The sequence below is a fragment of the Pelodiscus sinensis genome, chromosome 2 (assembly GCF_052426305.1).
Source record: "Pelodiscus sinensis isolate ZL-2025 chromosome 2, ASM5242630v1, whole genome shotgun sequence".
Lineage (NCBI taxonomy): Eukaryota > Metazoa > Chordata > Testudines > Trionychidae > Pelodiscus > Pelodiscus sinensis.
In genome coordinates this window covers 28,748,468-28,761,230 of record NC_143053.1, presented here as the reverse complement: position 1 = coordinate 28,761,230, position 12,763 = coordinate 28,748,468, and the positions used below count along the sequence as shown (strand labels likewise).

At 44.9% G+C, this 12,763-nt stretch overlaps 1 protein-coding gene across 2 annotated transcripts in view; it reads right to left on the bottom strand.

Annotated features, from left to right (window-relative positions):
• The window catches only part of CSMD3 (CUB and Sushi multiple domains 3), a 1,180,750-nt gene that overhangs the window by 330,602 nt on the left and 837,385 nt on the right, over window positions 1-12,763 (bottom strand). For both annotated transcript variants that reach the window (XM_075920204.2, XM_075920205.2), the window contains 2 exons: window positions 11,478-11,616; window positions 9,086-9,273 (listed from right to left, as the gene is read on the bottom strand). In XM_075920204.2, coding sequence (XP_075776319.2) covers window positions 9,086-9,273; window positions 11,478-11,616 — 327 coding nt within the window. The remainder of the gene's footprint in view (window positions 1-9,085; window positions 9,274-11,477; window positions 11,617-12,763) is intronic.

Genomic DNA, 12,763 nt, shown 5'->3' with positions numbered 1-12,763 from the left:
CATGAAATAGACAATAATCATGGGTTCAAATTTTAATCTGCCTTCATCTTCTATTTATTTTCAATGTCATTACAATTTTTATGGGTCTTATTCTTTCATCAAAACCATGGATACAGCTTCCATTAGTGAGTGCAAGGAATGGTAATGGCATTTGCATAGTTTTTAACTCATTGTTCTGTATCCACTGGGGAGCACAGTGCCACTAAAGAGAACTCAAAAGAGACTTTTTGTTTCTTAAAACCCAGGTATCTCAGAAGATTTGCTTGAAGGCCTGTGCCTCTGCACTGCCTGATCAGCTCCACATTAGTGGCCTTAGTGATCTTGCCTCGTTATTCCATTCCCTGCTCAGAAGCAAGAGTGGGTTTTCTCAGAGAAGTAGGGCGCAATAATGTGGGGACTTGACTACATGCAAGTTACGAGTTTGATCATATAAACTCTACGTATATCTTCAATCTCATTCAGTAAGTAAAACAGCCATGGAAAGAAAACAACCCTGGTCCCAGATCACACGCATTATCTGAAAGAAGCTACAGCAGGCACAAAAAATAAGTCATTAGTATTTAAGAACTGTGCTATGGGAGGACATTGAGTATGCTAAGAAGCATACCTATAATTGATCTCTAGGGATGGGAGGGGAGGGGAATGTCTCAAATGTTTTTAGGGATGAAAACTGGAGAAATGAAAAATCCCCAGAAAAAGAACAAAGATACCAAGCACTGAGATTGACATTTAAAACCCAGATGCTGGTAGATTCAGGAGACAAAAGGTCATGCTTCCTGAGTAAGAGGGAACATTTTGACTGTCAAACCAGCCACAGCTGAAGGAAGCTGGCTGCAGGAGTCAAAGAAAAAATCTCCATGTTCCTCAGTTAAAGTCATGAGCTAAAGAAATAAGGTCCCTGTGAGTAGACCTTGAAGCCTGAAAGAAAACTGTCCCAAATCCCAAGGAACACTCAAGAGTAGGATGGAAACACAGGCAGGGAGTAGCATACAAACATGAACTGTTTTTCTTTTCTAGCTCTGTATGTCTCTTCTGCTGTTTGATGGGTAGAAATTTCTCTAAAGACTGATGGGTAGAAATTCTTCGACAAAGTTTGCATAGTATTTGCTTTAACTATCATAGGGTATGTCTACACTACAGCACTAATTCGAACTAACTTAGTTTGAAATAGTTAATTCGAACTAAGCTAATTCGAACTAACGCATCCAGACTAAAAAACTAGTTCGAATTAGCATTTTGCTAATTCGAACTAGCATGTCCACATTAAGTGGACCCTGAACCGGGGTTAAGGATGGCTGGAAGCAGTGCCGCCAGGGCATCAGATGAGGACTTAGAGTGTGGAGCTGCTGTCTCAGGCTAGCCGAGGGCTGTGCTTAAAGGGACCCGACCCCCACCCTAGACAGACAGTTCTCAGGGGTGCCCCGCTTGCAAAGCAGTCCTGGCTTGGATTGCCCGGAGTACCCACACTGGGCACATCACAGCACTCGGCCATCAGACCGGCTGCACTTGCCACAGGCTGCCATCTGGGGAGGGAGGGAAATTGGGGGGCTGCAGGAGAGCTTCCACCCCCAGAAGCCCGCAGAGCCAGCCCAGTCCTCCCCATCGGGGGCTCGTACCCCATTCCTCCCTCACCTCCTTCCACTTACCCTTCCCTACCCTCCCTTCCTGATGTACAAAATAAAGAAAACATGTGGTCAAAAATAGAATCTCTCTTTATTGAACAAAACTCGGGGAAACTGGGAAAAGGAGGTGGGAGAGGGGAGGGCAACTAAAATGATCAGAGGTTTGGAACAGGTCCCATATGAAGAGAGGCTAAAGAGACTGGGACTTTTCAGTTTAGAAAAGAGGAGACCGAGGGGGGATAGGATAGAGGTCTATAAAAGCATGAGTGGGGTGGAGAGGGTGCATCAAAAAAGTTCTTCATTAGTTCCCATAATAGAATGACTAGAGGACACCAAAGGAAAGGAATGGGTAGCAGGCTTCAAACTAGTAACAGAAAGTTGTCCTTCACAAAGCAAAGAGTCAACCTGTGGAACTCCTTGCTGCAGGAGGCTGTGAAGGCTAGAACTAGAACAGAGTTTAAAGAGAAGTGAGATAAAGTGATGAAGGTTGGGTCCATGGAGTGGTATTAGCCAGGGGGTAGGAGTGGTGTCCCTGACCAAAGTTTGTGGAAGGCTGGAGAGGGATGGCACGAGACAAATGGCTTGGTCACTGTCTTCGGTCCATCCACTCCAGGGCTCCTAGGGTTGGCCGCTGTCGGCAGACAGGCTACTAGGCTAGATGGACCTTTGGTCTGACCCAGTACGGCCATTGTAAGCTCAGGGCTCAGGGTCGGGGGTCTCAGTGGACCACCTTGATTTTCATGCACATCTGCTCCTGGGTGGCCAGGCTGGTAGCTCTCCTGCCCTAGACGGCCACTTTCCTGTGCCTAGTGCGGAGATCATGGACAAGGTCCACGATGTCTGCACTAGACCAGGTGGGTGCCCGCCTCTTGCGGTCCCAGGCAAGCTCCCAGGAGCCGCCAGCCTGTTCCCGGGAAGAGGGGGAAGGCTGGGGGGCATCGGGTGGCTGGCTCAAGCCGTGCCAGGTGCAGGGTCTGCTAGCTGGGTGCTGGCAGGCTTGCACCTGGCACGGGCACCGTAGCCAGCCCGTGCTCCTTTAAAGGGTCTGGGGCCGGGAGGGGGGCAGACGAGTTTCCCTGGTGTTGGCCAGAGTGGCCACCAGGGCAAGCTGGGGAGGGCTAGCATCCCACTAGTTCGAATTAAGGGGCTACACACCCCTTAATTCTAAGTAGTAAGTTCGAACTAGGCTTAGTCCTCGTAGAATGAGGTTTACCTAGTTCGAACTAAGCGCTCCGCTAGTTCGAATTAAGTTCGAACTAAAGGAGCGCTAGTGTAGAGCCTATCAAAGTTAATTCGAACTAACGTCCGTTTGTTCGAATTAACTTTGTAGTATAGACATACCCATATGGCCTTGAAGAGGTAAACTGTAAATTAGAGTACCAACAAGCTCTGGAGCTCTGAGAAGGGTGTGCTTAATCTACTTAGAGTTTTGAGAAGATCAACAATGATCTTGGGACCCGGGCAGCTGCACCGTTTCCAAAAGTGATATCAGACAAGAGTCCTTGCCCCTGGAGTATACTTGGAGTTAAAAGAAGGATGAGGAGGAACAGTTAATTTGAGGGAAGGATTTTGGGTTGGACTACCTCGTTTACACGCAGCAAGTTAATTCGGGCTACTGGCATTTTAAAATGGCGACTGGCTGCAACTATGCTAATCAAGCATGGGATATTTAAATCCCGCACTTCATTAGCAACTTCAGTATGCTTCATTTGCCTCCCTAGTTCGAACTAGGGGGCAAGTGTGGACATACCAAAAGAGAGAGTTTACAGTTTAACCAGAAGAAATAAAAACACATAGATTTAGTTTTGGGATCCAGATACAGCAGCCTGATGAATGTGTAGCATGGTGAATTTAAGCATAACTTTGACATGGAAAAATTAAAGAAAACTATTGCTTTTAGAATTATCATGAATTTATGGTGGAAACTACTCCATAGTTGAAGGGGAGATGATGTCCCGGAGAACAGACCTCTCACAGGCCAAACCAGTCTCCACAAATCCTTATGGAGAAGGGCTTATGTGAGGTCTGACAATGTGACATGAATTGCACGCAACTAGAACTCTTTTTTTATACTTCAGATATCCAGAGAAGTGGCCCAAGGAGATTAAAATACATTAACTCTATGATTTATATCCATTAGTACTTGCTATAATTTATTAAGTACATATTTGGGAACTTTTACAGAGAGGCTACGTCTACACTGGCATGAATTTCCAAAAATGCTTTTATCGGAAAAGTTTTCTGTTAAAAGCATTTTCAGAAAAGCGCGTCTAGATAGGCAGGATGCTTTTCCGCAAAAGCACTTTTTGCGGAAAAGCGTCCGTGGCCAATCTAGACGCAGTTTTCCGCAAAAAAGCCCCGATTGCCTTTTTCACGATCGGGGCTTTTTTGCGGAAAACAGTACTATGCTGTCTACACTGGACCTTTTGGGCAAAAGTCTTTCAGAAAAAGACTTTTGCCCGAACGGGAGCAGCATAGTTTTTCCAGAAAAGCACTGATGATTTTACATGAGATCGTCAGTGCTTTTCCGGAAATTCAAGTGGCCAGTGTAGACAGCTGGCAAGTTTTTCTGGAAAAGCTGCTGATTTTCTGGAAAAACTTGCCAGTCTAGACACAGCCAGAGAGTTTTTTCTCATAAAAAGGCATTGACATTCCATTGAAACTAAAACTGCCTATGATAAACATGCAAAGATCTAATTTATAGTCTATGGTATTAAGACCTAATTTATGTAGATCTAATATGGACTATCATATAGACATCTATTTCAACACTTTTTGTTGTTCTTAGATCATTGACTTAACAGATTAAACACTTTTAAAAATGTCATCATCTATTGCATCTGATCAACATATCTTAGGGTACGTCTAGACTACACACCTTTTTCGACAGAGGCTTTTTTGAAAGTATCTTTCAAAAAAGCCTCTGTCGAAAAAGAGCATCTAGATTTCATTATACAGATTGAAAAATCAATCCGCTTTGTCAAAAAAGAGCATCCAGACTGCCGGTCACTCTTTCAAAAAAAGTAGGCACCCGGAAGTGCTTCTGGCAGAGCATGGGGGCAGCCTTTATTTCCAGGTGCTGCTGCATGCTCTTTGCAGAGACGCCTGCTTAAAGGGATCCCCCTGGACAGCCGTTGCTCTGCTCCTGCTTCTGGCTTGCCTACCTCCTAGAGGGAAAGCAAAGCTGCTGCAGTTTTTGCTCTGGTTGCCCTGCTTCCTCGGACTCCACAGAAGTTTGTTTTCACATTTGTTTTTGTGCTTTCCACTGTGTTTTTGGCCATGGAGCGTGAGCTGCTCCTGGGCAGGCGATGGCCCCACACTGTGATGCTGGAAGTTCTGCTGCATCTTCATGAGACTATCATGATGTTTGTGGCAGAGCTGGATTCAGTGCCCAGCTTTGAGCCCCTCATTCGGGCTGCAGCCCCACTGCCATTGCCACCAAACTTATTCCTGGAGAGGAAAGTGTGGAGGCTGGACACCAGTTCAGACTGATGGGACTAGCTTGTTATGGAGCAGTGGGATGATGACCAGTAGCTCCGAAACTTCCAGATGCAGAAGTCAACCTTCCAGGAGCTCTGTGCCTGGCTTGTCCTGCCCTGCAACGCCAGGACACCCAATTGCGGCTCGGAATTCCCTTGGAGAAGCATGTCGTTATTGCTCTGTGGAAGCTGGACACTCCTGACAGCTACTGATCCATGGGACATCAATTTAGGCATCAGAAGGTCTACTGTTGGGGCTGTCTTGATGGAGGTAAGTCACTCTCGGGGGACAGTCCATGGGGGCGGCGGAAGGTGGATAAGGGGGATGGTCAGGACCGGGCACAGGGAATGGAGGATGGGGTGGGAGTGGTAGAAACCTGCCTGGCCTCACCCTGAGGTGGTGCGGGGAACACAAGGGGATTGTCTGGGGGGGGCTCTTGGGGTCTGGGAGGGGAGGGATGGGGGATCACCTCTCATCACCTCACGCAACTCCTCTAATGTCCTGTTATGTGTGTTTGTATTTGTCCCTTTATGCAGGTGGTGACGGCCATCAACTCAGAGATGCTTCACAGGACTGTCCACCTCGGAGACATGGATACCATCTTGGCCAGATTTACAGGGCTGGGTTTTCCAAACTGCGGTGGAGCACTAGATGGGACTCGCATCCCAATCTGCACACCACCCCATCAAGCAGCACAGTATATTAACAGAAAGGGCTACTTTTCAATGGTGCTTCACACCCTGGTCGACCACCGGGGACAATTCACAGACATTTTTGTCGGCTGGTCAGGCCAGGCACACAATGCCCACATATTCCAGAACTCATACCTGTACCACAGGCTGCAGGCAGGGACATTCTTCCTGAAGCGAAACTATGCTGTCAGAGATGTGCAGATGCCTATGTGCATCGTGGACGATGTGGCGTACCCCCTTATGCCCTAGATCATGAAGCCATTCACAGGCCACCTGGATGCAAGCAGGGAACTGTTTAACTCCCGCCCAAATCGGGCTCACTTCCAGGTGGAGTGCACCTTTGGCCATCTGAAGGGCAGATTTAGATGCCTACACACTCAGCTGGACATGGGAGAACACAACATCCCCGATGTGGTTGCTGCATGCTGTGTGCTGCACAACCTATTGGAGAGGAAACGGGAGGCCTTCCTCCCAGCATGGGAGATACGGGCTGATGTGGAGGGGAGGCACTTTGAGCAGTCCCGGATAGCTGCCATCTGGCAAGCCTACAAGCTGGGCCTGCGCATTCGGGAAGCCCTGTGGGAGCAATTTTCCCAAGGAGGCTAATGAGTTTCCCCAGGGCCTTCCATATATGGGTTTTCCCCGTGCCCCCCAGTTCCTTTCTCCTCAAAACGCCTACCGGCCCCACATTCACACATTGTACGCATTCACACTGAGAACAGAGACAGGTGTTATTGAAAAAATGTTTACAGTTTATTTCACTGTTGATTGTTTCAAAAACTATAAAACTCTTTTGTTCAGAAAAATTAATTGTTTGTTAACAAAGTAAAGTTCTTCCCTTATTGACTCTCACAGATGGAAAGGGGGATGTCAACCTGGAAGTGGGGAGGGATGCTCAGGGCTGAGAGTGCCACCTGGATGAAAAGCCCCTGGAACTTTGTCTGTGGAGGCCTTCTCAGAGATGGCCGCACATGCGGGCTGGGATGGTAGGGGACTGGGCAGGAGGTGGGGCTGTATCTGGGTCTGGGATGGCCGGCGGTGAGGGGGGAACAGGGGCTGGGGGGGGTGGGGCAGGCTGAGCAGGAGGAGCAGAACCAGGCACTGGACTGGGGAAGGCCATGGCCTCCTGGATAGCAGTGCCAATATCAGTGCACTGCTGGACTAACTTGTCCAGCAAGCGCCTGCGCCACTCTGCCTCTGACTGCATCCTTTGGTTAAATGTATCCTGCATCCCTTGCACGACCAAGATGTGCTGGCGCACCAGGTCCAAATATGTGCGCCAGTGCCAACAGGTTCCCTGAAACCATCTGGGTGGTGGGACACGTGTGGCACTCCCCTCCAGGTCAGCTGGTCCAGCTGTGGAGGACAAGAGGGAAAAGTCATCAGTCATGCATGCTCACACTTTCCCTGAGAGGGCACGCCCTCCTTCTCAACAGTCAGTGCCTGTCCTAGTGTCAGGGAATGCTCATGTGGGTCTCAGTAAGGCATGGTGTGGCCTGGCCAGCAGCCACGGCCTCCCTGGAGCCCAGAAGGTGTGCAGGCCACCATCCTGCCCCTCCCCCCCCCCCCCCCCCACACACAGCCCATGGCCAAGTAGCACAGACAAGTGTCAGGTCACAGTCGGGGTTCCCACAGGTTGCTGAGAGGCGTGAAGCTGTGTGTCAATCCCAGCATCCTCAACCCATGCCTGAACCTGTCATCACTGTCTGCAGGCGCAGGTGGTGCCTCGCAGCCATGCAGGTGCAGGGGTAAGACTGCACTCCCTGAAGTCGGTCATGTGTGTGCCCTCCCCCCAGGCTGTGATCAGCGTGACATGTCACAGCACCGCACCATTCACTTTCCTCCCACCTTCCCTGCCCTGTGTGTGTTGGATCCTCACAGCACTCACCTGATGTTCCCTCCCCAGTGTCCGAAGTTGTCTGGGAGGCCTCCTGTGTCTGGGTGTCTGGTCCTGAGTAAGGGTCACTGTGCTCCTGCTGGTGTCCTGCTCCTGTTGGAGCTGCTGGTCCTCTGGAGTCTCACCCTGGAGTTGTGGCCACTGTTACACAGGGGTCTCCAACCCAGACTTCACAACCCTGTCGGGAGGCAGGGGTTCTCCTGCCCCCAGGATCCAGTTCAGGTCCTCATAATAGGCACAATAGTGTGCTGTTTCCCCAGAAAGGGAGCTGCGCTCATGGGCCCTAACATACCCCTGCTGCAGCTCCTTCTCCTTGTCTTTGACCTGATCTAATGTGCGGGGGTAGTGGCCTTTCTTAGCAAGGCCATTAGTTATTCTGGCATAAATGTCTACGTTACTCCTCCTGGACTGTGGGGCCTGAAGAGCCTCCTCCTCAGACCAGAGCTCCAAGGGGGCTTTGATCTCAGGCCCAGACCAGGAGGGTGCCTGGCATTTGGTGCCCCTGGCTTGCTGTGGGGATGTGTCTCTGGAGGGTCCAGGTGTCTTGCGGGGCTTGTCCGTAGGACACGGCTCTGAGTGGCCCTACCAGGAAGAGCTGAGCAGTCAGGGTCCAGGTTGGAGCTGGCTTGCTGCCACAATGCTTCTCCTGGGTTCCTGTGCTTTTTAAAGACGGCTACAGGCAGGAACAATAGAGTTGAAAGCTCTGGCAGGAGTGCCCACCAGGGCTTCTTCCCCTCATCTGTACTTACCTTTTTTTTGACAGAACTCTTTTGAAAATAGCGTTATTCATCATAAAAGAAGGTTTACTGCTGTCGACAAAACCGCCGTGTTCTGTCGACTTAATGTCGACTTAATGTTGACAGAACGTCATGGTAGTGTAGATGCAGGTATAGTTTTTTTGAAAAAAGGCTACTTTAAAAAAAAAAAAAAAACCTGTAGTCTAGACACACACTTACAGGGCTCACATGCCAGAGGTTCCTCTTACATTTATGTTGGAAAAATGCTATCATGTTTATAAGCACATTGAATATTGTTACTGTAAGGTTTTGTACTTTGTAATCTATTATTCTAAAATATGGGTTTTAAAAATAGCACAAACAATATTTACATTTACAATGAAATCCAACGGCAGATAGATTACACCTTGACATGTGAGTGTATATATAATCATTCCCAGAGTGAGAGAAATAATTAATTTTAACAAAACAATTTTCCACTCATCCCTCAAATTTCACATTATACTGTAATTCTGTATATTCATAAGGTAAAATATTTTGTTTCAAATTTTGTTCAAGAATGTGATATACAAAATGAATGAAAAAAACAACAAAAACCCAGTCTAAGTGCTCTCCCCATCCCCCAAATAACAACAACAGAACAAATATTGCATTTACCTTTATACTCCAGATGGAAACCAGTAAAGCTAACAGATCCATCACTCCGAAAAGCCAAGTGCATGTTGTTTGAGCTGCTTTCTATCCTCTCAGGCAACTTGCTATCTTGGAAACTACCAATCAGTGGACTATTGCTGTCTGGCCCATCGTAGATATATAGGAAGTCATAATTTGGTTCTATACTGAAACTGTAAACCATTAAAAAGAAAAAAATATTAGCTAGAATATGCTTTGCACAATATCTTAACTCTAATCAGCTCAGCAGTGCTTATAAACACTGTTTCTGAGAGGGGGGAAACATTCTATATTATTGATCTGAGAAAATGATTAATTCAAGTGATAAAATAATGATTTTAAAATATATATATTTCATGCCAGTGTAGTAACCATGCAGACATCTTTCTTGTCAATAATCATTAATGTAAATATTTCTAAATTCAGAATTTTAATCTCATAGAAAAATAGAACCGTCATGTATGAGAGAATGTGATTTCTTTCTTTCTTTCTTTCTTTGAGATGTGCAAAATTCAGTGGTTTTAACTTTCAAGGGACCCATCATGATATCATCTGGTAAGGGATGTGTTAATTTACAATGTAATGTTACTTTCAGAGTGTACATGTCATCCCCAGAAACTGAAATTTCCAGCACTGTGACTGCTTGGCCCCTTAGATTATATTAATCTGAAATAATATTGTCCACCTCTACCCACAAGCAGTTATTTTGACATAATGTCAAAATATTATTGAGCTGGAGGACTGCTTACTCTGACTCCTGTAACCCTCCTTGTACGAGGAGTAAGGGAAGTCAGAGGAAGAGTGCTCTATTTCAAAATAAGTGCTGTTTAGATGTTCCCAAACTCAAAATAAGCTATTTCACTTACCTATGCAATTAGTGTAGCTTAAGTTGCATAACTTATTTTGAGTTTAGCCCTGCTGTGTATATGTGCTCTAAATGACCCTAGAGGATCAGTGGCAGTGTGGCAGGGAGCCTGAGAGAATTGCCAGGTTCCTGGGCAAGGTGGAGAGGGGCAGCTTTGCACTCACAGAAAGGGTGGAGGCATTGAGCCATTCAGCACTACCTAAAGTGTGCCACCCAGGGCTCTGGCAGTGATTTAAAGGACCCAGTGCTCTGGCAGCTACGGTTGCTGAAGTAGCAGACACACAATTAGAAGTCCCACCTCCTTTTTTCCCCACCCTTTTGACTGGCCTGCAATCTGGCTATAACCAGCATGGCTGGAATTGTCTGACAATCAACCTTCTCTTCACTTTCTAAGTATGGATGAGTTTTGAACATTTTTTTGAAGGTGGTTTGGGAAGTTCTGTGGCCTGTGCAACACAGGAGGTCAGGGTCAGTGATTAAAAAGGGCCCTTTTGGCCTTGGAATCTACGAATCGATAAAATCAAGTACTCATTAAAACTTCTTAATATAAAGTACAGTAAAAAGCTTACCCATCGCAGTAAAAGTACTAACAGGAAACTTAAAAGTATCTATTAATTTACATATTTTCCTATTGAGTAACAAGTGATTCATGAGAAATAGTACAGAAGAAAGCAAACATTAAAAATATCGCTAGGTAATAAATTTTATAATATGACTAAAAATCAGGGAAATGTTTGTCTCTTATTCTTGCACACTTCCTAGTACAATGGGGCCTAAAACCCAACTGGGGTATTTGAGAATTACAAATAACAATAATAAACATCAATTTCAAATAAATACTTTTCCATAAAAAGTGTCTGGTTTTGTTTTATGGTTATAGTACTGTCCAAACAGCACAATTATCTCTGTGAATTCTCTGAAGCAATATTAAGTTCTGCATTATGATAGAGGGGTTTAACAAACAGCATTTACTACCCAAGAAAATATTGCTTACATGAGCCATAATTTAATGTAATGATGTGGACTACTAAATCTGAATCCAATCACTATTTTTAATGTTTTGCTTAAATCTCAGATGCACATCTCCTATTAAAGGTGTTGAACTGACATTACTGTGGTCATGAAAGTCCTTCCTTTCAGCTTAGGGGGAGACCGGCAAATTAGCCTACTCTGTCTTCCTGACCTTGTGAAGAAGAGAATATGTCTATAGAACTGATTTTGTAAGATGCTGAGCATCCTTCATTTCCAGTTTGATGAGTGGGTAATTAGGACCTTCTGAATCTCACAGGCTTGTTTAAAATCTTGCAGGATTGATCCCTGTGCGTGTTCAAGTCTTACTCAGGTTTGGTGTCTGTGCAGAGAGTGCTGACATAAGTAACAATTATTATTGGTCTTGCTGGATATTTAATGTGCACTAGATACTATCAGCCTTTACCCTGTTTATCTCTGAGAAGCTACCAATGATAATGATGTAAACATAATTTAAAAAAAATATAGCTAAAAACAGCTTACCTGATAAATGCTAATGATATAACATAGTCGTTATTAACAGTGATACTCCAGTCACAGTCTCTACTATGCGGATAGGGATGAGGAAAGTTTGGTGAAAGAATAAAACCTGATGAGCCTGTCAAGTTTCCTCCACAGGGTGCTGTAAATTGTGGGGGGGAAAAAGTAAGTACCAGCAATTTGTTCACTGACATTTTAAAGAAGAGAGTCTTCCAAGAGTTACATGAGAAACACTGTGTATTCAATGCAAGAGTTCATAAAGAAATCTGTAAGAAGTGCAAAAATTAAATTCACATTTCTGATAAGTCCGTTTTCTAATTACCACAAAGCCAGTTTCGTCATTAAACTTTACATCTTCTAAGTTTGTTCCCATGACAGAGCTTCTCGGAAACTGCTCTAAATTTGAAAAATATTTTGGATCGTCATATTCAGTAAGCACAATAAGCATTTTGCTTCAGAATTTCTATTACTAAACACCATCACTGTGGCAGCTTTTTTTTTTAAACTGAAATTGGGTTTACCAAGGCTATGAATGCAAACATATGTATGTGAGTTTCAATTTATTAGGGTTTGTCAGCAGTCCGGTTTGATGGGATTGGAGGCTATACAAACTACACACAATACAGCTGTGCTGCTAATTTGGCTTACAGGCTATTATGAAAATATCTTCCTAGAGGTACAGCCAAAGTAGAACAAGGAAAGTTCTATGTATTCTCTTTAGAGTATTAAGTGTGTGTATTGGTGTGGAAAAGGAATGGGGGCAGGTGTGAGAATTTGTGCTTCACAAGCTTTTTACTTTATGTAGATAATACTTGTAACTATGCATAAGGCATATAGATGTTATACAAATATGCATGACATTTTAATAAGGAAGGTTACCAATCTGTAATGCCCTAATTATGCCAAGTCACATTTTATTGCATAAAAGTGAATCTTTATACAAAAGGATGGCAAATTAAGAAATCTGACAGATTAACTTTGCTATTTAATCATGAACAACCATGAGTGAAATAGAGTCGGCAGGGAGGCTATTAGATGTGAGCTGACCATCTTTAGACACCATAACCCATAGTGGAACCAACTAATTTAGCACATGCAACATAATATGCATCTACAAATGAATCTATAATTTAACTATTGCATGCCAAATTTAAAATTATTTAAAATGTAACCAAGAGCATGCAGGAAAGTATTATCAGAGGATAATTCTGTAAATACTGTAGCCATTAAGGTAGGATTCCTGACTCTTAAAATAATGAGGAATGAGGGTATGTATGGACAAGATGAAG